This window comes from Mustela putorius, unplaced genomic scaffold, assembly GCF_011764305.1.
Source record: "Mustela putorius furo isolate JIRA1106 unplaced genomic scaffold, ASM1176430v1.1 tig00003898_pilon_pilon_pilon, whole genome shotgun sequence".
In the NCBI taxonomy this organism is placed as follows: Eukaryota; Metazoa; Chordata; class Mammalia; order Carnivora; family Mustelidae; genus Mustela; species Mustela putorius.
In genome coordinates this window covers 17,433,940-17,461,170 of record NW_025422047.1, presented here as the reverse complement: position 1 = coordinate 17,461,170, position 27,231 = coordinate 17,433,940, and the positions used below count along the sequence as shown (strand labels likewise).

Genomic DNA, 27,231 nt, shown 5'->3' with positions numbered 1-27,231 from the left:
CTCCAGGAAGCTAACAACTAAAACTGATGTTCAGTTCAGCTACTACAGTATTTCTTATGGTTAATATATTCGTACTGTTCTTCTTTCCTTGGTCCTGATTTTCTGTTTCTATCTAACTCATCTTATCGTATGTATGCTTTTTTGTTGTAGACACATCGAGTCCTTTTGAGGAAAAGGTGGAATATAAAAAATATAAACAAATATAAATATAATCATTGTATAAGTTAAAATGTTTTATTTAAATGGAATAGAAAAATGTAAATATATAAGAATAAATATATATTTTTTTACAAGTACCCTTCTTTATTCCAATAATGGAGATGCCAATAAAATGCAGATAATAAGGTCCATCCTAATGAGTATTTGCATCGCATATAACTTCTAGGACATGCAAAATATTATAAATTGATATATAAAATATTATAAATTGATATACCCTTCTTTGGCAAATGGATATTAACTTATATAATAAGTATGTATATTAGTTTTTTGAATACCATTTTTAAGCACTGCTTTATACTGAATGTATTTTTTTCAGAGATGAAGAAAGCCCCTATGCAGCTTCCCTCTATCACAGTTAGATGATTGGGGTGATCATCTAACCTGGATTAAGAGAGAGCTGGATCATAAGGAAACCAACAACCGAAGATTTGAAAGCGTGCATCGTTAAATCGCAATTTAGTAGGTCCACCTCCTGCAGTTGCACTGACGTGATTATTTCCCTCTGGCTTTCTATAATTCTAAGTCCCTATTACGGCATGAGAGCAAAATTGTATCCTAAAGCTCATCACTTTTGTAGGTGATGGTAGTTTTTAGACTAGTTTTGTAAATAGTAGTTAACATAAAACATCAAAGAATATATACATCTTCAAGCTGAAAACAATGTTGATCTTCTGAGAAATCCTAATTATGTGACATACATGGTTGCTGTTGAAGTGATGCTGATTTTGCTATGTGTTTATAACTTAAGTGCTATATATTTCGATATGCATTACATATTCTCTATTAATATAAAGAACCAAATTTTGTCTGCTATTTTGTAAAAATAAACTACAAAAGCCTGAATGAGAAAATAAACTATGTTTTCATATTTGAGTCTTCGTTTTTTTTCAACAAATGGAAAAATAAAATTGATTTTTAAATTGTTTTTGAAATGGTGACAGCTTCTCCGTTTTAAATGCTTTTATTATTATAACTGGAATTTTGAAAATGTTTCAGTAATGTAAAAGTAAATCGATCATGGGTGTTAGTAACCTTTACATTTTCATAATATTTTTCCTGATTTGTTTGAGATACGGTATAAACATAGACTATAATGAGAAGGAGAAATTTAAAATGCCATGCTCTTGACACATTGGTGAATTCTAGTTTAGATTTCCCTGTGTCACTTTATAGATTGTTTCATAGTCAGTGTTCATTTGAATTGAGGATGAAGTTTTTATTCACATAATTTGTCTTTTATCGTATGTATAGGTTACAGCCATAAATCTTAAGCAAAATATTACTTAGAGTTAAACTCTTTTTGGTCTCCGTTTTTATTCAAATACCAGGTTAAAGAAATCACTGAGCTCCCACAAAAATTCCCTATATTTATCTCTCCCCGGCATCCCCATAGGAATCTGCTTTCTGTGGGGGCAAACAGGACTCTCCCCTCATTTTCTCTTCCTTGTCCTGCTCCTCCAGGTCTTCCACTAAGCAGGAAACAGGTGCCTTTAGGCATCAATGGAACAGAGCTTCCAGAACCAGAACTGCGCATTTCCAGCCCTTGAGGGTGACCAACAGGTGCACGCATGGGAAACACTGGTCATCTGCCCCTGTCTCGAATTTCTTGTTTGTTCATAACATGCACACTCCCTGATGTGTTGGGATTTTTTTTTCTCATGCTGTTACCATCTTTGATATAGTGTGATCTCTTGATCGTGCTTTGCTACTACCTGACTATGGGGGGATAGTTGGAAGAGGAGAAAACAGAAAAATAAAGGAAGGGAAAACACTGTGCACATAAGACAAGGTCTAGGCCTCCGGAGGCCCAGAAACTTTCAAAAATGTAAAGTTATCATGCTGTTTAACGTGACATGATCTGAAACTTGAGAGTGATCCAAAAGACATAAATCCAAAAATGCTGTCCAAAAGATAGAATATAAGCAGAAATGTAAAATTCAGACCACAATCTTAAAAAGCTTCTTCTGAGTATTTCTTTGTTGCCTAAGGTCTACTCTTAGCACTTTCTGGCCAGGACATCTCTCTCCTTCAAGTATTTAAAAACTCTGGATTTGTTGAGGCCACAGTTGAACTGTCTGGGACCAGAGTACTCTAGTGCTGCCTTGGAGGAGCGGACTGAGCCACAAGAAACCGGGTTTGAGGCCTCGAGGCCCACTTTTTTTTTTTTTTAAATATTTTATTTATTTATTTGACAGAGAGAAATCACAAGTAGATGGAGAGGCAGGCAGAGAGAGAGAGAGAGAGAGAGAAGCAGGCTCCCTGCTGAGCAGAGAGCCTGATGCAGGACTCTATCCCAGGACCCTGAGATCATGACCTGAGCCGAAGGCAGCGGCTTAACCCACTGAGCCACCCAGGCGCCCTCGAGGCCCACTTTTAACCACTTCTTGCTCATCTGACTTTGAGTATGCTCTGTGTCCTTGTGAACCAGTTTCCTCATTTCTGAAACAAGGCCAATGAGCTCCCTTTTCTTTTGTCTTGTTTACTGCTCAGAGTTCATGAATGTCTGCGTGTCAGAAAACTACAATAAACTCCCTACATAAATGTCTTATTTTAAAATAGATTGCATAGATATCTAGGTAAATTATAGAAAAATGAATGAATAAAATGCTTTAATTGCAGCCAGACTTTTTTTTTGTCCTGATGAACAAGCAGCCTACTTGGACTATAGGACATGGGCGAATGATCGGTCATGTTATCAAAGATGACATTAAAAGTGTCTGACTCATTGAGTTGGGCAAGGATAATTTGGGCAGAGGTGTTTCTAGTTCCCTCTTACTGCTTACCAGGGAGTAATGACTTCTCTAGAACATACCAAGTTTAGTTTTTATAGGTGTCAGGCTTTGGTTTTGTTTATTTTTACAACTCTAGAGAGGATGGGGAGGAGCAGCAGTGGTTTCCTCCCCGAGAAAAATAACCTCTTAATACTTTCCCCTGTAAGTTCCCCAGCCCTCACCAAAAAGTAGATACCAAGGAGGAGCATTCTAGACAAGTATCAGAAGGCTGTTTGAAGTTATGACAGGTAATACACAAAGATTATATTATTTTTAAGATTTCAAGCTGAAATAGATAGAAAAATGTTATAACTTTATGCTGAATAATGCATTTCCAAAGGATTCTCTGGCTTGGGAGCATTGTCCATTACCAACCATTTCAGGAGGACGTTGGGCCACTGTGTGTTGTTTCCAGAGCTGTGTTTGTGATGGAAGCTGAGGAAGAGGAGTTGCAGGGGCCCCAAGTTCATTAACTTTTTCTTCCAGGAAAACTCGTTTAAAAGCTTTGGTCCACGAAGGGACTGATTGTTTCTTTCCTACTGCCTGGCCCTCTTGCTCTCTGTTGAGAAACCGTGGCCTGGATTAAATTCAGTTTAGATAACTCAGGTCTGGCAGACATGTTTACTTTGCTTCTGCAGTATTTATGACCTCATTTTTCTCCTTGGAGAGCACATAGTTATCCCTATTAATAAACAAACTTGATGTCTGGAAATGTCAAGAGTGGGGAGAAATTGTTGATGAGTCCAGCAAACCCTATGCTTATCTTTCAGGTTCCTTTTTGCACCACTGGGCCTGATAAAGAGCCAGCAGGAACAGTCAAAAAAGCAGAGTTATCCTTTAAGCTAGAAAGGCTTGGAGGAAAGATTAATTTATTTTAACTCCAGAAGGGAACTGGAAATGACATCTTCTAACAGACAGAGTCTAGGAGGTGCTTTGGTACCCAGCATGCCTTGAAAACAGAACCCCCTAATTCTTTGCCTGTGGGGTCCCTCTGGGTGTGACACAGCGGGAAGAAGCTTCAATTTTAAGTTCTGTCCATGACAGCCTTTCCGAAGCCACATATCTCTGATTATAAAATGTAAATCTATAAGGAAATGAGGATTCTATATACAAAAGCGCAGCTTATATACATCTTTACTTTTCAGACAGTTTTTATGGCAAGAAAGCTATGTTGAACCACTTCTAAAAGGTTAACTACTGCAATTTCATCACTTTCTAATAATCCTTGGGTCAAATATCTTTAATGACAGAATTAGAAGTGTTTTAAGCTACATTTGCTGGGATAATCTAAAGACTCCCAGATCTTCCGCCACTTTTACAGGCTGCTGTAGATACGCTTGATGGCATCGGCTTCTTCTTCATCAAGGATGCCTTTCTCCACATAAGCATCAGCTTGTTGGTTGATGAAGTCCCTCATCTTTGAAAGGTCATAATCTGAAAAATATTGTTAGTGTATCGTGAGCAATGATCAGGAAAGAGACTTCCCATTACAATGATTACCATTAGCTAAGAAGCTTTTAATGCAACAACACAACTACCATTTCATCCTTGTCTTTCACATTGGAAAACATAACAGCTCTTGGCATTTGTTCAGTCTTTAGAGTTTAAAACTGTGTGTGTGTGTATGATATTACCTCATTTGCTGTCCATCACTCCTGCAAGGTGTTCAGGTGGGGAGTGCCACCCTCATTTGACCATGGAGGGAACAGGCTCATAGACCAGGGCTTTGCAAACTTAATGTGTATACCAATCACCCAGGGTTCTTATAGGTTTGTATTAGTAGGTCTGACGTGGAACTCCGGGTTCTGCATGTTAAATAAGCTCCAGGGAGATGTCGATGCTGTCAGTCTAGGAATCACATTGGGATAACAAGATCCTACAGCTTAAGTACCTTGTTCAGGCTCACACAGGTAGTAAGAGTTACAAACAGAACCAGGTGTTTTGGTTTTCTGCAATTGTTATACAGGTTAAGTCAGTGTTGATGGGACGACCCACTTTTTTTTTTTTTTCCCAAATGAAGAATTGCTGTGATTTTTTACATTATCTGAATTATATGCATGGAGCAAAACAAACAAAAAATTATATGTATGAGCTTTTTTTTTTTTTTTCTTGAGAAACCTCTTTATGGGTCTTCTGTCCTACTTAAACAAAAAAACCTATGTAAACCATAAAACCACCCATCAAAAACAAAGATCCCCAAGTAAGGAGGCTGCCTGTGGCATTCTTCTGAAGGCTTAAAGAAAACCCACATCCTCCTTGAAGCTTATTGTTAAAAAAATGGGAAATACAGAAACATGGAAATAAAATTCAAATCACCTGAATTTTATCTGTCATAAATAACCACAGATGTTTTGTTTTACTTTCTTGCTTTTCAAATATATATATCTCAACCCGGAATTGAGATCATGGTATATATACAACCTTATTAACGAGCTACTTTCCCTTTACCCAGTAAGTATCAATATTCTTAAGAAACTCTTTTCATGGCTACATGCAGTGCATCCTATGGTGGTACCAAAATCCATGACTCACATCTCTCAGGGCTGGACGTGTGGGTCTTCTTATACCCCAGCATACTTGGGAAGACCCCCCCCCCCCAGATTTCAAGTTGCCTGAGGCTGTGTTCCTTGAGGACAGTGCCATTCAACTTGGCTATAGCAGCCCCTGGAACAGAGCCTTGCCTTCTGTCAGTTTGTAAAGGAGAAGAAAAAGGAAAGAGTGGGGAACAAAAGCTCAGAGCTCCCATGAAACGAAAACTATAAAAAACATTGCTGTGAGCGCCAGGTGTTTATCATATCAAGCGAGCCAAGGTTTAGAGAAAAGCTGTTTCCCCTCCAGGAAAGAGGCGTTTGTTCCCGTTAGGGGTTGGCCACGAAGATTAAAGAGACCACTGTAGCCCCGGGCACTTCACAACTGTCATCTGTCTTGCTCCTCAAGGGACTCCCTGAGGTAAGCGTTAGTAACCCCATCTCAGGGATGAAGAACAGGACAAAGGAGGTAAGTCACTTGCTCAGGTCAGGCGGAGTCTGGTTCTGTTCTGAGCCCCATTCTGTCTGCAGTTCCTGCTTTGGCCATCTACAGCCTTGAAGTAGGGAATGTGAAGTAACGAACAGGTGTAGAACCCAAGTTCAGCAAGTGCTTGGGGTTTCTGTTGTTGGTGTTCTTTTTCACTTTCCCTTGCTGTCAGGACAAAACAGGATGGAGCTGAACATACATTTTGTGCACCCCTCACCAGCGGATTGCTGACTGACTCGGAGGGCACAAAGAGGCCCCTTCTGATGATTGCTGGTTCAGATTAATAACGGCTCTCCCGAGCTCGCTGCAGGGTCGACATCTTTAGTGGGACGAAAGGCAGCCCAAGAGCAGATGTGAAGAGGTCCAGGTGATTTGAATGGATGCAAAGGAAAACTGTATCGTTAAGATGTAGCTGTCATGCGTGCCTGGGAAAAACAAGCATGGTGCAGAAGAAAGGCTGCTGGCTGCCTGTTAAGGTCACTCAAGTGAGGAACCACCTTGTTAACCTTAAGACTGTTTTAAGGTAGGGGCGTCTGGGTGGCTCAGTGGGTTAAGCCACTGCCTTCGGCTCAGGTCATGATCTCAAGGTCCTGGGATCGAGTCCCACGTCGGGCTCTCTGCTCAGCGGGGAGCCTGCTTCCTCCTCTCTCTCTCTCTCTCTGCCTGCCTCTCTGCCTACTTGTGATCTCTCTCTGTCAAATAAATAAATAAAATCTTTAAAAAAAAAAAAAAAGAATGTTTTAAGGTTGTTAACACTCCAAAGAGAAAAGGGCTGTGATTCAGTTTTTTAAAAGTACAGACTTTAAGGGTGTATAAAGTTTTTCCTTCTCCTCAGTATCACATCACAGGGACCTCCCTTTCCTGGATTTGGGAAGGAGACGCAGGTCACCCAAACCCCTGCCCAGCAAAGGGCATCCACAGAGGTTAAGGAAGGTCAGAACTCCTAGAGCAAATGGACTTGCTGCTCACACAGCTGCTGCCACTCCAAGGTCCCAGATCTAGATCCCCACAGACTTAACGAGGTGAGCTAGGTCAAGCAGAGCACATACAAAGGCAATGGAAGAAAGGCTTTCTGCTTCTGCCTTTAGGAGGGTGTAAGGCAGATAGCCCCCACTGCTTACAGGCAAAGGGGAGCCCCAAACTCAACACTATCATTCTGCAGTTTGCTCACAGTCCTTTGAGATGCAAGCACTAGGGTTCCATGCTTCACTAGGTTGGTCATTTCTGGAAGTGGAAAATTAAATTGCAGGATGTTGCGGGTCATGCCCAGGGTCTGATTCATGTTAATCAGTGAAAGAAAGAACGTTAAGTACTCTAAACTGTTGGACCATAAAATGAATATTGGTTTCAAAATGTGTTTGGTACTTATTGTATTGCACTCATTCTAAGATCAACATTTTTTTATTTTAAAGTCTTCACAGTCACTGATGGCACATTATAATTTTTCTTCCTTAGTGGTATATGAAACAATGGTGCATTTTTCAATCAATGACAGATTTGATGAAATATGGTTCATGTGAATTTGAATGGAACTGACAGAGTGGAAATTCACACCATTCTGAACCAAATAAAATGAAATACATGCAAAAAGCTGATAATTGTTTCCATCTCACTCAATTTAAAAAGATCACAAGCTAAAGAGGAGCAAGAAATATCTCTTTCTTCCATTGTACTCTGTCTCAGTGGTTCCGAAACTTGTCTACACAATGGAATCATGGATGCTTCTGTCCGATGCTTCTGTCCTTCCACTTGAGTGTCTGATTTAGTGGTTCTGAGATGCAACCTGGGCATTAAGACCCTGAGGGGCTCCACACAAGATCTGAATACACATTCAAGTTTGAAAATACCTCTCATTTCATTTTATTTATTTAGTTATGTTTAAGATTTTATTTATTTATTTGTCAGAGAGCAGGCAGAGTGGCAGACAGAGGCAGGGAGAAAAGCAGGCTCCCTGCCGAGCAAGGAGCCCAATGCAGGACTCAATCCCAGAGCCCTGGGATCATGACCTGTGCTGAAGGCAGTGGCTTAACCAACTGAGCCACCCAAGTAGGTGTCCTTCATCTCATTTTAAAAGCATCACTTGGCAACTGCTTGGTCAGATACCTGGGACTCATGGTGGACTCCTCTCTTCACGTTGCTCTCAAGTTTCTCCCTTCTTTATTTCTGCTGCCTTGCCTCTGTGTAAGCCCCATCATTTCTGCTCCAGATCCTCCAATCTCTGCCCAGTCCTCTGGGGTCCTATTTCTTCAATCAGCTCCTAGCCTAATTAAGCCATAATTTAGGCTCTTCTGGCTGAATTTTACCTCTTTTGCAGGGTGCACAAGCTCCTTCCTGATCTGGCTGCTACCCACCATCCCATAGACACCCAGTGTTCCAGGGAAACTGAGTTAGCTCCGGTTCCCAGAACACATGACTCTTTTGTCTCTTTATGTCTTGGCACCCAGTGTTGCCTCTGCCTCCAACTCTCGTCCCATAGCTTTCCAGCAAAGGCTTTCCTGTGGACCTTACTCCCACTGCTATATCTGCCTGTAAAGAGATGGGCTCCCCACCTTTGCACCACTCCACCTGTTTGTGATAGCACTGAGCAGGGCCATCTGTAGCTTAAGTGATGCTGGGAGCTCCTTGGGGGGCTGGGGAGGACAGGGGGAGGCTGCAGCTTCCATTTTCACTTCTCTGGTACTCAGAACAGAACAGTCTTATTCTGTGTTTTATTTTAAGTAAATGACTGACAGCTTTTATGACTGCAGGGTACATCTAATATGTGGTCACAAATGCCTTTGTTTAAGATACTCAAAGGAATGATCCTAGGATCCTGGGATCGAGCCCCGCATCGGGCTCTTTGCTCAGCAGGAAGCCTGCTTCCCTTCCTTTCTCTCTGCCTGCCTCTCTGCCTGCTTGTGATCTTTCTCTGTCAAATAAATAATAAATAAAGTCTTAAAAAAAAATAAGAGGGGCGCCTGGGTGGCTCAGTGGCTAAAGCCTCTGCCTTCGGCTCAGGTCATGTTCTCAGGGTCCTGGGATCAAGCCCCACATAGGGCTCTCTGCTCAGCAGGGAGCCTGCTTCCCCCCCTCCCCCGCCCCCTCTGCCTGCCTCTCTGCCTACTTGTGATCTCTCTGTCAAATAAATAAATAAATCTTAAAAAAAAAAAAGATACTCGAAGGAGAGGAACCTGGGGGACTCAGTCAGTTAAGCATTTGACTCTTGATTTCAGCTCAGGTCATGATCTTAGAGTCATGGGATTGAGCTCTGCACTGGACTCCATGCTGGGTGTGGAGCCTGCCTAGGATTCTCTATCCCTCTTTCTGCCCCACCCTTGCCTCCTCTGCCTCTAAAAATGTAAGTAGGGGCACCTGGGTGGCTCAGTCAGTTAAGCATCTGCCTTTGGCTTGGGTCATGATCCCAGGGTCCTGGGATGAGCCCCGCATCAGGCTCCCTGCTCAGTGGAGAACCTGCTTCTCCCTCTCCCTGCCGCTCTGTCTGCTTGTGCTATCTCTATCTCTCTGTCAAATAAAAAAACAAAATCTTTTTAAAAAACCTAAAAATATTTTTAAAATTTAAAAAATACTCCAAGGAAAGGGCAAAGTGTTGATAATTATTGGAGGTAGTTGATGGATACATGGGGATTCATTATACTATTCTCTCTACTTTTGTTTGACGTTTTTCATAATAAAATGTCAAAGAAAAGGCCTATGCTTGAGAGGCTGTTATGAAAAATAAGAGAAATGGAGATTCTATTCCTGCACTGGCATTCCTTCTTCCTGGAGTCTTTTTATACTGGTTTGATTATGGGAAACTTCATTTAACAAGAACCCCTGACAAATGGGTAAAATTGGCAGTTTACCACCACACTAAATTCTTACCTTCTTTATTTCCTTTTTTGTTGTGTTTCTTCAACCATTCAATATTTTTTCTGATGGCTTCCAAATAGGCTTCTGTTTTCCCTGGAAAAGGGCAGAGAATCCCTATGAAACACTCATAAAATATCACTGCATTTCTTTTTAAAGACTACACTCTTGCCTAGAGCCATAAACCCTGGACTTGTCGAGTTCTTGTGAGGCGGTATCACTCATGAAGTAGTGTGCATAATTGTGTGCATGGGGTGTGTGTGTGGGGAGGGGGTTGGCTGCTGAGGAGAGTGGGTAGGGATGATTCCATGAGACAGGACCAGGCTAGTGTCAAGGAGCCATTACACACACACACACACACCCCCATCTGATGTCCTGACAGAAAAGTTTTGATTCAGTTCACTGGATAGGTAGGGGCCTTGAATTCTTAGACTGCATCATTTCTGGTCAGCACTGGTTCTTCCAAACTGGGGAGTATTCTCAGGTCAAGAACTAAATCGGAGTGGTGATACTCCCAAACTGAAAAGACTCTATCACTAAATGAATGATGTTAAGTACGTCCGTGTGTGTGACTTTGTGTAGGCCGTCATACAAGTCTTCTGCTCAGTCTGGTAGGGGGTGTGTAAAAACTCAGATGAAGAGGAGACACAGGCCTCATTTCAAGGTTTGGATGTAAACCTTAGAACTCATTCTAGTAAAGCTCCCCGGGGGTAAACCTTCTCCTCAGGTGTGGTGAGAGGAAACTAGGCATCACTGAAACACCTGCTCCCCATGCCCTTTATATGCACTGTGGCCTGCAAGTGGGCAGGATAAGGAAACTAAGGTTTAAAGAGGTAAGTGACTGGGCCGAGACCGCATCGGAAATAGCAGTAGAATTTAGACGCTGGTCTCACCAAGGTTCTGCTACCTGCATCATCTGAAAGGAAAGATCTGTCTTGGGACCTTGACACTGATATAGCCTTGTTCTGTCTCAAAGAAATCAACCACACCTGAAAGCAGAGGAAGTCCCTAGGGCTCAGAGTGTCTGCACCAAGGGACCAGGTAGTCTAGAGAATTCTGAAGAGCCTGAGAAAGAAGCCTTCAAAGTACAGGAGCTCTGCAAGAAGTAACGGCTGCCCAAGCTCAATGGTGACCACCCATTCCGAGCTCCTTGTTGAGCCCTGCTACCTCTAGTGTACTGCCCAGACTTCCTGGTTGAGTTAGGATGCTTAGGACGTGCCCAGGGCTGTGCTTTGTGCTCCAAAATACCCTATTCCTTTCACTATTCACCACACCCTCTTCAGGTGCTCCCATTTCCTCCCAGTGTTACAGATGAAGAAACTGAAGCAGAGAGAGACAAAGTAACATGTTGAAGGTCAGATGACTAGTCAGCTGTAAAGCCAGGCTTGAACCCCCGGTTCATCTGACTACAGTCCATGAATGACAACACTGCCCAAGGATCTGCTGATGCTCTGGTTTCCGCCTCTGCATTTACCTAAGTGACCTCCTGGGCATCTTTCTTCCTGATCTTGTAAGCCCAAACTCTTGCCTCACCACTGCGGCTTCATGTTACCCAGACCCAAAGAAGCACAGGGAAGTTCCTGTGCCAAAGGGATGAGTGGACAAGAGAAGAGATTCACACTTTTCACCCCAAATTCACTGTAATCGCCTGTGCGGAAGAAGTCTTTGTTTCAGTGCTTTGTTTTTAAGAATGTTGGAGCAAATGAAAGACCAAGTCCTCCTGGCTGAAGTTATAATGTTACAATACAATGAACATAGTGATATTCATTGCCTGTTGCTTGTTTGCTGAGAAGGTCAGTTGGATTTGGTAGCATAAAAACAGTTATTCTATTTCAAATTAATTCGTATAGAAAAAGCATTTTGAACAAAGAAAGAAATCTTAGTAGAGACTATTTCTAAAGAACGCGGCTTCATTGTTTTTAAAGCATTTAAATCCAATTAGTGGATCTCATATAGGGCTTTAACAGATAGAGAATTTGTTATTAGCACATTAAGAAATCAGGGCTTCTGAAACTTTTAAGAATGTTTGAAAATGATCTTGTTCTTTAAATCATGTTAAGCATTCACCCCCACAATCTTATTTATGATATAGCATAATGTGGAAAGCTTATTCAAGAAAAAGAAAACCTGAGCTTAGTCTCTGTGTAAATACTGTGTTACACACTCTCAATTAGGAGGGGCGCCTGGGTGGCTCGGTTGGTTAAGCATCCAACTCTTGGTTTCAGCTCAGGTCATGATGTCAGGGTCATGAGACTGAGCCTCATATTGGGCTCTGAACCGAGCAGGGGGTCTGCTTGAGATTCCCCCTCCCACTCTCTCCCTCTCGCATGCTGTCTCTAAAAATAAAATAAATAAATAAACTTTTAAAAAAGCATATCCTTATTTTTAAAACTAGTAGAGTACAGAATAAATATGGGCTTTTTGCCACAATGTAGCAGAAACTGTTGCTTCCCCAACTTCCTGTCTGCTTTATTCCACATATGCTAATAGAGGGGCCCTCACCTAACGATGGGTAGAATGGTAGATAAATACCCAGTTTCATTTTGCTTCAGGAACATTCCACACAGCCTCCCAGAGATCATCTGTGGGACTGAGCTCCAGTTACAACTGAAGCCAGTTTGTGAACCCAGCTTATATGGGACTCTTTCCTCTCCCTGTCTCATGTACCTATACCCCCCCAGAGGTATTCCCTGGGGTCATCTCCCTATTAAACTTGACCTCAAATCCTTTTCTCAGGATCTGCTTCAGAAGGAACCCAACCTAAGGCAATTTGAAATAGAGGACTTGGCATCATCTTGTTAGCTGCTTTTTGCTCCGGAACTGATTTCCTATAAAAATTTGGGGGGGCACCTGGGTGGCTCAGTGGGTTAAAGCCTCTGCCTTTGGCTCAGGTCATGGTCTCAGCATCCTGGGATGGAGCCCCGCATTGGGCTCTCTGCTCAGTGGGGAATCTGCTTCCTCCTCTCTCTCTGCCTGCCTCTCTGACTACTTGTAATCTCTGTCTGTCAAATAAATAAATAAATAAATAAAATCTTCTAAAAAAATGTTAAATTTTTAAAGGTATGAAATGGGAGTGCCTGGGTGTCTCAGATGGTTAAATGTCTGCCTTCAGCTCAGGTCATGATCCCAGGGTCCTGGAATCGAGTCCCACATCGGGTTCCTGGCTCAGCGGGGAGCCTGCTTCTCCCTCTCCCTCTGCCTCTCCCCTGGCTCATGCTCTCTCTCTCTCTTTGTATCTCTCTGTCTCAAATAGATAAATAAAATTTTTTTAAATAAATAAAAATTATGAACTTCTTGAAAGTAATTTTATCCACTACATTGATATTACCAACCCATGACCGAAAATGAGTTTACTGCAGCTTAAAGAAATCTATTCTGTAATCCATTAAAACTAAACTACGATCTTGTGGATCATAACCACATATGATTGGGACAGTTTTTCTAATTTATTTATTTTTTAAATATTTTTTTTTTAATTTTATTTATCTGACAGACAAGAGATCACAAGTAGGCAGAGAGGCAGGCAGAGAGAGAGAGGGGGAAGCAGGCTCCCCGCTGAGCAGAGAGCCCGATGCGGGACTCGATCCCAGGACCCTGAGATCATGACCTGAGCCGAAGGCAGCGGCTTAACCCACTGAGCCACCCAGGCGCCCCAACTAATTTATTTATTTTTAAAGGTTTACTTATTTGAGAGAAAGAGAGTGAGGGTGAGTGGGAGGGGGGTGTTGGTAGAGGGAGAAGGGAGAGAGAGAATCCTGAAGCAGACTCTGTGGTAAGTGTGGAGTCCAGTGCGGAGCTCAATCCCACAACCCTGAGATCATGGCCTAAGCCCAAACCAAGAGTTTGGGCTCAATGGACTATGCCACCCAGGTGTCCCAACAGTTTCTCTAATTTAAAATAGACCCTCCCCCAGCACTCTCATTCTCCTCTTCTGCTTTATTTTTATCTATAACACTATCACTTTCTACCAAATTATATAATTTATGCAAGTTTATTGTTTGTCTTCCTCCCTTAGAAATATTTCTTATTTGCTGATAAAGCCTGACATTTGTAGTAGTCTATTTGTAGTAGTCTACCAATAAATATTTGTCAAATAAGTGAATGGATAAAGGCTTCTTAGATGCTGAATTGTAATCAGAAGAATTTTACTTTTTTTTTTTTTTAAGATTATTTATTTATTTATTTGACAGAGAGAGATCACAAGCAGGCAGAGGCAGGTAGAGAGAGGAGAGGAGGAAGCAGGCTCCCCGCTGAGCAGAGAGCCCGATGCGGGACTCGATCCCAGGACCCTGAGATCATGACCTGAGCTGAAGGCAGCGGCTTAACCCACTGAGCCACCCAGGCCCAGAATTTTACTTTTTTAAAGTGTAAATGGTACAGATTTCTGTTTTTAGCAAAAAAAAAGTTTATTTGAAAGACTTGAAGTATAATGAATTCTGAATTGAAATGACAGTTATAGCAGAAACAATTTAAAATACCTACAAATGTGCTAGACATACTATATCCATATGTCATTTAATCTTCATGGTACTTTAAGAAATTAGCATTTTCATTCCCATTTACTCGCAAGGGAACTAATGCTCAAAGAAGTTAAGTGACACGCCCAAAGGAACACAGCTAAGTAAAGGTCAGGACCTGGTCTTGAGCTAGAATGAATCTAGAGCCTTTACAGACTGTAGCTGGGTAAAATCCACCTTTTAGACTAAAACAATTTAGTCCCTGTTGTTGTTGTTACCAAACTAGCCAACAAGGCAGTGGTTCTCAAACTTGGCTGCATACTAGAGTCACTTAGAGGAGGTTTTAAAAATCCTGATGCCAAGGTTACTCCTCATACCAGTTAAATGAGACTATCCAGAGGTAGGGGCCAAGCATGATTTTTAAAAAATGGTCCTGAGGTTCCCATGTGGGGTGGGCGGGAATTTGGGAACCACTGCCACCAGCATTGAGCCCTCCACACACTTACTGGAGCACTGGTGACAGGTGAATGAAATCAGGTGTCTTCTGCTCTTAGAGAGGAACAGCTGGTTCCTATTTACATTTTCTTTTCCGGGGAACTGGAAAGCAAATCTTTTATTTACACAGTGTGCAGTAAAAGCCCATGAGAGTCCACTTTGGAAAGCTGGACTATTTTTTTCAAATTTATTTCAGTTTCCTTTGAAAACAAATAGCTCATGGCTGAGGTAATATGGCACAATCTTTAAAACATATGCTGAAGCAGATGGGAAGAGGGCCAGGATCAAGAAGCAGCCCTGCTTTTTCTGGCTGTTCTGGTTTTCAGCACTGCAAAAGTAATACCCCTTTTTATACACAAATGCTAACCTGATCTGTCCCCCAGCCCCGTAAAGACAACAGCAACAACAAACCTGTAGAAATCAATAGAATGAACCTATTGAATACTGGATATACTAAAGATATTAGAGCTTAAGAGTGTTTATAAAAAATTAAATTTTATACCCTTAAAATTCTGTGAAGATGACATGATTATAGTTTTGAATGGCATAAAGTCAAGTCAGTGATAATGGTATCATGGATGCCAACATGGCCTCAGAGCCATTCATTTCAAGAATTTCAGTACAATGGGGCACCTGGGTGGCTCAGTGGGTTAAAGCCTCTGCCTTCGGCTCAGGTCATGATCCCAGGGTCCTGGGATCGAGCCCCGTATCGGGCTCTCTGCTTGGCAGGGAGCCTGCTTCCTCCCCCCTCTCTCTCTGCCTGCCTCTCTGCCTACTTGTGATCTCTGTCTGTCAAATAAATAAATAAAATCTTTAAAAAAAAAAAAGAATTTCAGTATGATGCTGACATTTTTATCTGCCCCAAAGAAATACTCAGAGGAGTACTGGATGGAAGTCAAGGGGCATGGGTTCAAGACCTGGCTCTGCCACTCTGGCTAGGAGATCTTGGGTGAGTTCCTTAATTCTCTGAGCCTCAGTTTATTTATTTATAATTTAAGGATGAATTCTGAAAGGAAGACCCATGGGTTCTACATATAAAAAGAAATTCTCCTTTGCTATCCTCAAAAAATCTCTGTTGATTGGAGGTTTCCTGTGCCCATGCTTAGCTCCTGGCATATTTGCTGACTCACAGGGGAGAAGACTGGACTTACTATTTTTGGACATTCTTAGCAGAATGACTTGGGGCTTGAATAAAGGCACAGATTTTTCTCCTCTTGTGTTGCTTTAAAAATAACAGCATCCTCATGAGTTAGCCAATTTATTAATTAAACAGGCTACCTGCTCTTTTCTAGTTTCTGTAAGGAAGATAAGGGAATGATAGAATATTTCTGTGAAAGGTGTCTTAGAGATCACTTTTTTCACCTCTATCTATTATCTGGCCATAAATTTGACAGAGGATAGCTTTGGAATGAGTTATGATAATGCATATCTTATCCCTTGGACAGTTTAAAAAAAAGATTTTCAGTGACTCATAGAGCAAAAGTGAATGAGTAAACATCAACTGGCAAATAGACCCACATTGAAATCATGGAATAAAGGTTTAAAGTCTTTTTCTTTAGTCTCCAGAGAGCAACTTGCTTGAAAAATTAGGTAACTTTATAAATAGTTGAAATCAGAATAAATTTGATTTCATTGGCATATCCCTAAATTTAAGAGTTACTGAGTCATTCATTGATTATACCAATTAGAAATCAGTATTTTAAAAGATTATTCTATTTTTTAAAAAAAGATTTTATTTGTTTACTTGACAGAGAGACAGAGAGAGAAGGAACACAAGCAGGGAAAATGGGAGAGAGGGAAGCAGACTCCCCCTCAGGGAGCCTGATGAGGGCTCAATCCTAGGACCCTGGAATCATGACCCAAGCCAGAGGGCAGACATTTAACAACTGAGCCACCCGGCTCCCCTAAAAGATTATTCTTAATATGAGTATGTGTAGGATAGAAGAGTTGAAATAGTCTAACAACTATATTGAAAGGTGGATGTGCCATTTTTCATCACTGGTAATTAAATCAGATTTTTTGGTTTAACATTAAACCTAAAAAGAGAGCCATGGAAACATGCTCTGTAAGTCTAAGGGCGATATAAATTCAGGGCATTGTTGTTTTTCCTATTCCTGTTACTATCGCTATTCCTCAGACGATCCAGCATATGCTTGGCATGGTTGATAGTATTTGCTGTGGTTTGATGGGGGCCATCACGCCACATTGCCAGACCAAAACAGACTCTTTACAGATAGGCCTAACAACGTGTTCTGCTTATAATTATATTTTAAAGTGGTTTTAACAGGACCATTACCTCATTCTTTGCTCTTCCCTGTACTGTCTTCCAACCTCTCTGATCTATGCACTCTTGACTCATCAATCAGGGAGCTATGTGCATACATATGTAGCTTGTATTACACTGGGCTGCATATGGGTTAAGAATCATTCTCAGATCATTTCGAAGCTCGCTTGAGTCCTTGGAGGTAAGCATTAATTCTTATATTACTTCTAGAGGTCTGCTTCCTGAGCCTAATGCCAGCCATGCCATTAGAATAAATGCTTATTTATAGCTGGATAAATGTCTCAGGAAACCCAGTAAATCCTGCTTTTACCCACATGGATGCTTTTATTTTTCTGTCCAGAGACAATACGGGTTGTCTCAGTGGGCTTTATAACATAGCAAAGCAAAGCAATTGTCAATACAATTTGGGGATGACATGCTTTTCAAGAAATCCTGGCCCTTGGCCCATGCTGAGGATGGAGTTTTCTAAACTGTACTAAAATTAGTTTTCCTTATGTCAGAGTAAAAGGGGTCAGGGGTCGCATGAATAAATTAAATCTCCAAATAATTGAGAAGGAAATAATTTTAGTCCCAAATCCGTACACTCCTCCTAATATTTCGGGCAAGCCATTACAAACAGTAACACTACAGGGATGGAGTTTTACTTTCTTCTCTCCCTATTAGTATCTGATGGAATTCCTAAGGAGAAAAGAAATCTAACCTCATCCTTAGTCTCTAAACACTCACATTCTAAATGGGATAGTGGGCTACCAAGAATCAACTCCTTCATATTCCTTTTTTACACAACATTTTCCTAAAATAAGCAAAAACACCTGGCAGCATCCATTCCCATGGATATTTGGATAGTGGCGATAGAAGGTATTGTCTTAAGCACAGAGCATGCTGCCCCTACAAGTCAAAGGTCCTAGATGATGGCTTACTGTCTTTGGGAAATACAACCATCACACTTGGGTTGCTCCCAGAGATGACCAAGGCATACTGGTTTTCTGTGGGGGTGAACAGCAGTGCTCTGTGCTGTCCAGTTCCTGGCTTTGTATCTCAGGCCACAGGGCCACTCTTTTCCTGGTTAGCTATCTTTTAAAAGTTTACCACTCCTTTTCCACCTGACATCTATTAGTATTAATGAGGATGTGGAGAAATTGAAACCCTTGCACACTTTGAGGGGGGGTGTAAAAACGTGTAGCTACTATGGAAAACAGTATGGTGGTTCCTAAAAAACTAAAAGCAGAATTAACATATGATCTTAGAATATTCACCCCCAAATTGAGTGCAGGGTCTTGAGGAGATACTTATATATGCATATTGATAGCATCATTATTTATAAGAGCCAGGAGGTGGAAGCAACCTAAATATCCATAGATACTTACTTTTTATCTTTGGGAAGATAAAAAATATTTGGTATATAAATGGTTAATGTGATCATTTTTATGTTATCTATATTTTACCATATGCTGAAAAAAAAAAGAAGAAGAAAAAACATTCAGAAGAGTTTACTACTCATCTGAAGTAAACCTAACGAAGTCAAGGCAGTGTGACTGGTTGGTCTACAAAGTCAGCAAACATGACAAGTACATTACCAATTCTCCCTTCTTTATGCTCATGACAAACATTATCAATTAATCATTCCCAAGTTCTTTCCTCCTGAGCCCAGATGCAACATCATAATCTTTCTTAACATAGGTTACTACATCAAAAGATTAGTGTTGATATGTCAGTTATTTTGATGTAGGAGAAAAATGTGATGGTCTACGAAGTCTATGCTAGAGGAAAAAAATACAATAATATAAAGCTTTACAAGATTGGAAAAATCAACATGACCTTGATATATTAAGAAAAAAAATTTTTTTTCCTATCTCAACAAAGTCCCGATAATTAAACTAGAAATAGTACTTTTGGTCCATTGAACCATTTAACCCAGGTTCAGGTCTCTATGTTTTCTACAAAAAAGAACTAGAACTATTTGAAGAGGAATTGATTTTAGGTCTTGGGATGAGAAAGTTCAGTGAATCAAGAATATCCTTTTGTTGCCAGAGAATAAAGATCCTTTAAAAACTACCGGGCACACTGGTTGCAATGAGCACTGGGTATTGTAATTATTGGGCTAGTTTAATGTGTGTTTTTGTGCATTTTAAGGTATTCAAGTTATTTAAGGAAATTTGATATATTGGATTTGTGATCTTTATTTATTTATTTATTTATTTTTAAGATTTTTAAATTTTATTTGACAGATAGAGATTACAAGTAGGCAGAGAGGCAGGCAGAGAGAGACAGGAGGAAGCAGCTCCCCGCAGAGTAGAGAGCCCGATGCGGGGCTCAATCCCAGACCTTGGGATCATGAACTGAGCTGAAGGCAGAGGCTTAACCCACTGAGCCACCCCAGCGTCCTGGATTTGTGATTTTTAATCAGGTCCTTAAGATTGCTCGTCTCATTTCAATCACTATAGATGATTAAGGGAATATGCTCTGTTAAATCCATAAATATTGATGACTTTCTTGAATAAGTAGCATATGATTATTTAGAGGAATGTTAATTATGTCAAAAAAAGTATTTAAGAAATTATAAATTAGACCTTAAACGATGCACAAACGGTCATAAGTATTCCTCTCCAAGTACAAAAGTCCATTGGACAGTAAAGACCATCAGAAGACAGAACCAATTTGCCATTCTAGGAGACTCAAGACCATTAAAAAAGATTGTTATTCTAGTAAAGATACCATGTGCTGAATCTTTTCTATACAGATGGTGCTGATTTAGTTAGGGCTTGCATTTTTGATCAGCTTGGGTGTCATGACAATTTTCGCTCCTCCAATTTCATTGCCAACTTAAAGCTGTTAATTCCATACCTTTTGGCTCCTCTGTCTTTCCTCTTGGGTTATCATCTTTCGTGGAATCTTTCAATGTTCCATATTCTTTTTCCATCTTAGCTGCTTCTTCCTTGGTGCTATCTGTTTCTTCATGACTCTTTTCTGATGGTGCTGTAACCAGATTGTGCACTGTTGTTACCACCCTATTTCCTATCTATTAATTAGTTCATAATGTAGAAATAAACTTTATTGTAAAGGTACTGTCTAAGGTCAGATAATTTTTCGAGCTGCAAGGGACCTTAGTGATTATCTTGTCCAACTTCCTCTTCCACCCACCCTTTCACAGAAGAGGAAACTGAGGCCCAGAATAGGAAGAGATGAGCACTGAGTGAGCAAAAGAGCTGGGGCAAAGCCTCACCTTTCCAGGTTTTGGTTTAGTGTTCTTTCCCTTCTGCTACTGTGTCATTGGAGCATAGACTATTTTCCTTACTATAATCAATGTAGGCAATCAAGTAGGACATGCCAGGTCCCAAAGCAAATTTGAATCTTCATTCCAAAGTAAAGTAACTCTTTAGTTGTTTAATCTCTCCATGATGTTGTACTGTTGAAGAACACTCTAGAATTCAGAGTAGCACCTAAGAATTTGGGGCTCTGGCAAGACTTCCTTCTGCCTCTTTCTTCATATTCCCTTATCCCTGGCCTCCCTAATACAAGAAGAGAACTGAACCCTTGCCGTCAGAATGGGAGCTGTTCACTTGCCACTTAAGAATAACTAACTTCTGTATCAGTTATAATTCAGAAAAAAAAGTGAGGGGGCAAGAGTGGGGAAAAAAATCTATTTCCTTCTAGCAACCTTCTATTGAATTAAAAATGTCACACACCTTGTAGTAGCTAACCGCTTGAAAACGTTGTAATGCATCCCTGTTGTAAATAAAATAGGAAATGTCAAGCAGCCTAACCATAAGGTTTGTTTTTTCAATAAAAGGGTTATTACTATAGAAAAAAGACGAAAGAAGAAAGAAGTCAGTTGTTACCTCATTATGAAAATATCTGCTTCTAGTGCTGTGGTCTGTATATATTTTTTGATGTGTAATTTCTTTTCATAGTTGCAGTACAATTTTGTTCCTTGCTTTTGTCATTGACATTATGATAGAAATATGTTTCCAGGATATAAGAAACTACTTGGAAACATCATTTTAAAAAGCTGCATAATATTCCATCAAACGTATGTACATAACTTCTGTGACAGGGACACCTAAGAACATGTGATCTTTTCTCTTTTTGTTCCTCCCTCCTCCCTCAGAGCAGGCTCCTTTGTACCACTTGGTTCCAGGGTGTGATGGGTGGAGATGTAGGAGGAAAAAAACCAAGAGGAGGGGTAAATCATACTACCTAGGGGCACAGACTGAGAGGAAGTCTTGGGAGGGGAGAACCAGTGGAGGCGCAGTGAAGTGGACAGATGATCAGAGAGAGTGTTCTGGAGAAATGGTGATCGTGGGAGAGAAAAAAAAAAGCCTGAAGGAGAATTTCAGGAAGAATGACTCAGTTTTGTGATATACAGTTACCCCCCTATCCCACCAGCCACCTGTGAAGAATCTTCAGGGAAGACCTGCATTTCTTTTCAGTGCTCCTTGGAGTCAGATATCTATGCAAAGACCAGCCACAGAATAGCAAAATTTATAGCTACTTAATCCTATGCTTGGATTTTAGACTTTAAAAGTTCTGAAATCTGTAATTGTTGATCAATGTTTATTGAAATCATTATTTACATGAAGGATGATTGTGCTAAAGGTAGAAACATAGTGAAATAAATCATACCTGGGAAAAGTTTGCTTTTATTGTCAGTAACATTTTTTTCTAGCTTGTTCTTGGTCTGAAGAGCAATAGTTTCATCCAAGTTTTCTGGAGGGAGGAAGGGAAGAAATATGAAATATAATTTTATTTCCTGAAAGATGATATCAAACTTCTACTAAAACTGTTTAAACCTCACCAGACAGATCATAAAGCCATTCCACAATATTAACACTGTGGTCAAGATATTTGGCATGGATCTTATTTCTAGGAATCGATTATTTTGTATTATTCGGGATCCTAAACTCAGCATCCTACTCAGTTAATTGCAGAAGTCTCTTCCTGTCTCTGGGGCCACTGCTAGAACAAGTCTGGGATTGAAGCCTTTAATGGACACCTGTGGTAACTACACCTTGATTTTCCTTTAGAAAACCCAGACCAGGGTCGCCTGGGTGGCTCAGTGGGTTAAGCCGCTACCTTCGGCTCGGGTCATGATCTCAGGGTCTTGGGAACGCATCCCGCTCAGCAGGGAGCCTGCTTCTTCCTCTCTCTCTCTCTGCCTGCCTCTCTGCCTACTTGTGATCTCTCTCTGTCAAATAAATAAATAAAATCTTAAAAAAAAAAAAAAAAAGGAAAGAAAACCCAGGCTAGGGACACCTGGGTGGCTCAGTCGTTAAGGGTCTGCCTTCGGCTCAGGTCGTGATCTGATCAGTGTCCTGGGATCGAGCCCCGCATCGGGCTCCCTGCTCCATGGGAAACCTCCCTCTTCTACTCCCCCTGCTGTGTTCCTGCTCTTGCTCTCTCTCTCTCTCTTTCTGTCAGATAAATAAATAAAAATCTTTAAAAAGGGGGGAAAAAAGACCATTCTCATTCTCAGCACATTTGGCTCAGGCAGGGCTAATAATCCAGGCCTGGTTCGTCAGGGTCTCAACCGCCTTGGGCTGAGTGATTGGTTTGAAGACATGCCCAGTACAAGCCAGGACCATGAGATTCAATGCTAGGACCACAGGGAAAGACGATATTTTCCTGCCAGGTGTGCTGTGCTGTGAGGATGGAGGTTACCAGCCATCTTTTTCCTGTAACACGGCAGCTTCTCTGGAATGAATCAACACATGGAAAGTCAGTGCAGGGACAAGGGGAGGGATAGATTCTCACACTACTGGTGGACTTTACAAACCCAACATCAGACCAACCCCGCCCCTGGACTCCTCTGTTACATAAGGCAATGAATTCCCTTTCCACTACTATACTGGATAGCACAGCTATGAACAGGAGTGAAAATACCTACCTTGCCCCTAAGATTTGTGTCATTTCTAGTCCATTTCCATTGGGTAAACGACAAGTGTGGAATTTGAGTCACAGGGTATTGGTATGAAATAGTGATTGATCTGAAACAGTGCCTTTGATCTACTGAGTAAAGTAGGCCTCAAAGGATTTTGTATAATATGAGCCCATTTTTTTGTTAAACAAGATAAAACAAAGAAAGAAAGAACCATGGTATATATGTGTGCAAACACAGACAAATATCTGGAATGATATAAACCAGAATGTCACATGGGTGCCAGTACTATGAGTGATTTTTTTTACCTTTTCTTCTTCTTTTTTTTTTTTTTAAAGACTTTATTTACTCATTTATTTGTCAGAGAGAAAGAGAGAGCTAGCACAAGCAGGGGGAGCAGCAGGCTCCCAACTGAAGAGAGAGCCCCATGTGGGACTGGATCCTAGGACCCTGGGAGGATGACCTGAGCTGAAGGCAGACACTTAACTGACTGACCCACCCAGTGGCCCCTTTTTACTTCTTTTTAAACATCATTTTGCATTGACTGATTTTTTAAAAATAAATATGCTCCTTCACAATCAGGACAAAACTAGCAAAATTATTTTCATGTGGAAAAAAATGGAGTTCATAGAGAGTGATTCTGGATCATTCTATCCTATGAGATTTTTCTCTACTTCTTCTTCTTCTTTTTTTTTTTTTTAAAGATTTTATTTATTTGACAGAGAAAGAGATCACAAGTAGGCAGAGAGGGGGAAGCAGGCTCCCTGCTGAGCAGAGCACCCAATGCAAGGCTTGATCCCAGGACCCGGAGATTGTGACCTGAGCTGAACGCAGAGGCTTAATCCACTGAGCCACCCATGTGCCCCAAGATTTTTCTCTTCTAATTCTTCCTCCTCTCTTAGAGATCAGAGTAAGGGGTCATGAGGTCATCTTGCTCAAAGGGCATCAGAGATAAATTGTATTTGTTCATTAACTAAACCAAGCAGGAAAACTGAAGGCTTTTTTTTTTTTTTCTTCTCTTTAAACAACCCACACACACAGAGAACGTTCAAGCTTATCACAAAGTTCAAGGAATCAAAGGTCAGCTAACTTTTTTGGTAAAGGGCCAGATAGTAAATACTTTGTGGACCATCTGTGGTCTGTATTGGAATGACTCAATTCTGCCGTTGTGGCACAGAATGGGCTAGACACAGTATCGAAACAAACAAGTGTGTTTGTGTGCCAATAAAGCCTCATGTATGGGCACTGCCACGTGAATTGTATATACTTCTCTTGTGTCACAAAATACAATTCTTCTTTGCATTTTTTTCAAACATTTATAGGTATAAAAGCAATTCTTAGTTGTGTGCTATACAAAAATAGGCAATGGGTCAGATTTGGTTCCATGGCTGTAGTTCACCAGCCCTATCACTGATCACACAGTCCTTTATTTTACAGATGCAGAAATTAAGGTCAAGCAAGGTGAGTGCTTGAGACATCCCATGGGACAGAGCTGGTCTTTGGAAGAGCCAGACCAGGGGGCATCACCTCTGCCGCTCAGTCCTGGTCTTTTTCCTTCCTACCACATGCAGACCTCACTGCTTAAAATCAACTCTTCCAGTCCTGACAGTACAAACACAATTGAAAAAAACAAAAGGAGGGGTTGAATTTTAATAAAATTGTCTCCATGGAGATATTTGGAAAATGTTAATAAGACAAAATGTAATAAATGTGAAATGTTTGCACTCAAGCCGTATCTATAAAGAGTTGAAAATTTCTGGTTAATTTTATTTCTATGCATTATCAAGCTGGTAAGTTCCGGTTACTCAGATATTTCAGGCTATTTTGGTATAAATGATCAGGTTTGTGACGTAATTATTGCTAAATCCCTAATTCAATTTGGACAATGAAAACTGTTACAGTGAAAACAAAACAGATAAGACTCTCACCAAGATAGGAAACACCTTCTTCTGGAGATATTGTGCCATACTTTACCATCATCTTCACAAAGTCAATCAATGTCTTCATGATAGTAATCAGTGTTTCTTTCTCTTTTGCCTCTTTTTCTATATAAAAGAACAAAATAATTTAAAAAAATAGTGGAATATAGCTTCCTCTTTCAGTGTCAATTTATGAAGTAGGCATCTTATTGAAATATTTCTCCCTATACTTATATCTGAAACCACATATATTTAATTTACAGAAAGGCTAAGATTTGATTCAGCATACAGAATAATGTACAGGCATACTGAACTTTTCCAGAAATGGGCAATCAATTATAACTCTCCAAAAAGATTTACTTTAATCTAAAATACTTTATTAATAGAGTAAATGATAAAGAGGCAGTTTACAACCTGAGGTAATAGGAACTCAAAGACAAAGTTAGAAAATTTGTGACCCAACACTTTTTCTTTATTCAGACTCTATGTTTTTGAGGGCAAGAATGACCTGTTTTCATTACTCAAATAATATTTAAAAATAAAAACACACATGTATCTTTATTTTTTATAATGTAGGGTTGATCTTTTAATATTAATAGTAGTATATATTGCTTTCTAAACTTTATTTTACTTGAAAGAATATATGCATGTAGTAAAAATATTCTGACAGTACAGAATTAAATAGTAGTGAAAATAACATTTTCTTCCTACCCACCCCCAACTCCTCTTTCCTGTAGGTAACCGCTTTCTTGGAAACTCTTCATAATTTGACAATTTGACATACTGTTCTGCCTCTTGGTGGAAGACAATATGTATGTATATATATATATATATATATATATATATATATATAAATTCTAAAAGTTAAAAAAAATTATTTCTGTTTTTAAAGAGAGGTGCTAGAGGAGAGTCCATTTTCCCTATTCTCTTGGCTGCCATGAAGGCTCTCTTCTAAATACTTCTGGCCTTTCCCCCACCATCTTTTCATCCTTCCTACGGATGGAGTTGGTAGGCAATGGCCAATAGTCTTCATTTCTTGACTGATAGGGATTTAGAATTCTTCTTTTTCCTCCCCTGGAACAGTGGAAGGCAGAGATCTGAGACAAGTACCTGCTCTGTAGAATCCAACGATCCTTGTTATTGGCTATTCCAAGAACTAGACTGAGGACAGGGTGTGAGCAGGCCTATTGTTGGATCTCACACTAAGCTGCTTTCTACAACACTTACAACCCAGACTTTATCAGTTATCAGAAATATTTTGGTTTTCTACCCATTTTATTATTTCTCAGTTGGTTCAGACTTTGGGTGAGAAGGATGGGTATGGTCAAAAACCATAGTGTAAGGATTTAAATTAAAAAAAAAAAAAAAAGGAAATTAAGAATGGGTGGGGGTCAAGGAAATTGAAAGATAAGTAAAATAAAAACATTCCATACAGTGGAATCTTTCAAATACCATAAAAGTTCCAAAGTTGGGAGAGAAGAAGTGTGAGAAAAGAAATGGGGAAGAGATCCTGGGAAAGCGATGGTAAATAACTTCAGCTGTCACACTATTTGTTCAAGGTCACATCTGTAAAGTTATCTGGTGTCATGCTAATGTTCTTCGCTGACAAGAAGTGACTCACCAAGATGACAAAGGTTCTGAGCTGGGCATTTGCCATGCAATGGGGCAAGATGGCTGAGAATGGACCCTCAAGATGTACCAGCCCTGTAGGCACCAGCAAAGGGGCTGGTGCCATCTGGCCAGTGTCTGCAATTGAAGGACAATGGATGTTCTCCAGAAATGAAAGTTCACTCTAAGCTCACTTCTTGGGGGAATATTTATTACAAATGTTCAATCCAGGGCTGAATCTTTGAACAGAGAGAGGAAAAGCCATAAAACAGTGCAGAGCACCTATCTGGACAATAATAACAACAGAAAATTTGCTCATTATTATCTTCCTTGAAGATTAATCAAAACTAAACATGAATTGAAATCTTCAGCTAACCTATTCTGATGTACATGTAAGAGAACAGACATATTGAGGACTTCGTTTAAAAAAAAAAAAAAAATCATTTGCCACGTGTGTTTTGGGCTTCTGACCTGCTGTGGTCCAATGTTAAGTTCATTTGATCTCATTTCAAGACTGAAGCTGAAAATGTCTAAAAAGCAAAAATCTGAATTATTTTTAAAAGGATTAAATTATGTTATACACATTTCCCACCAAGAGAGGAAAATGAATACAGCCTTTAAAATAAAAAAAAAGATTTGCAATAAGATTTGAGGCTGAGCAAATCAGGCAGTGACATTGATTTCTCTCCTCATCTGTACAGGGCTTACTTACCTCAGCGTCCCGAACACCACACATGTC

At 40.3% G+C, this 27,231-nt stretch overlaps 2 protein-coding genes across 8 annotated transcripts in view; one reads left to right on the top strand and one right to left on the bottom strand.

Annotated features, from left to right (window-relative positions):
• The window catches only part of LYSMD2 (LysM domain containing 2), a 38,455-nt gene extending 37,365 nt beyond the window's left edge, over positions 1-1,090 (top strand). For all 7 annotated transcript variants that reach the window (XM_045067677.1, XM_045067676.1, XM_045067675.1 and 4 more), the window contains one exon: positions 539-1,090. In XM_045067677.1, the coding sequence (XP_044923612.1) occupies positions 539-581 (43 nt within the window). In that variant the 3' untranslated portion in view covers positions 582-1,090. The remainder of the gene's footprint in view (positions 1-538) is intronic.
• Positions 1,091-4,111: 3,021 nt separating this feature from the next.
• Positions 4,112-27,231, bottom strand: part of SCG3 (secretogranin III) — a 34,896-nt gene continuing 11,776 nt past the window's right edge. The window contains exons 9-13 of the mRNA XM_004755429.3: positions 24,894-25,010; positions 21,714-21,797; positions 19,935-20,066; positions 9,870-9,950; positions 4,112-4,427 (exon numbers count right to left, since the gene is read on the bottom strand). Of these exons, the coding sequence (XP_004755486.1) occupies positions 4,309-4,427; positions 9,870-9,950; positions 19,935-20,066; positions 21,714-21,797; positions 24,894-25,010 (533 nt within the window). The 3' untranslated portion in view covers positions 4,112-4,308. The remainder of the gene's footprint in view (positions 4,428-9,869; positions 9,951-19,934; positions 20,067-21,713; positions 21,798-24,893; positions 25,011-27,231) is intronic.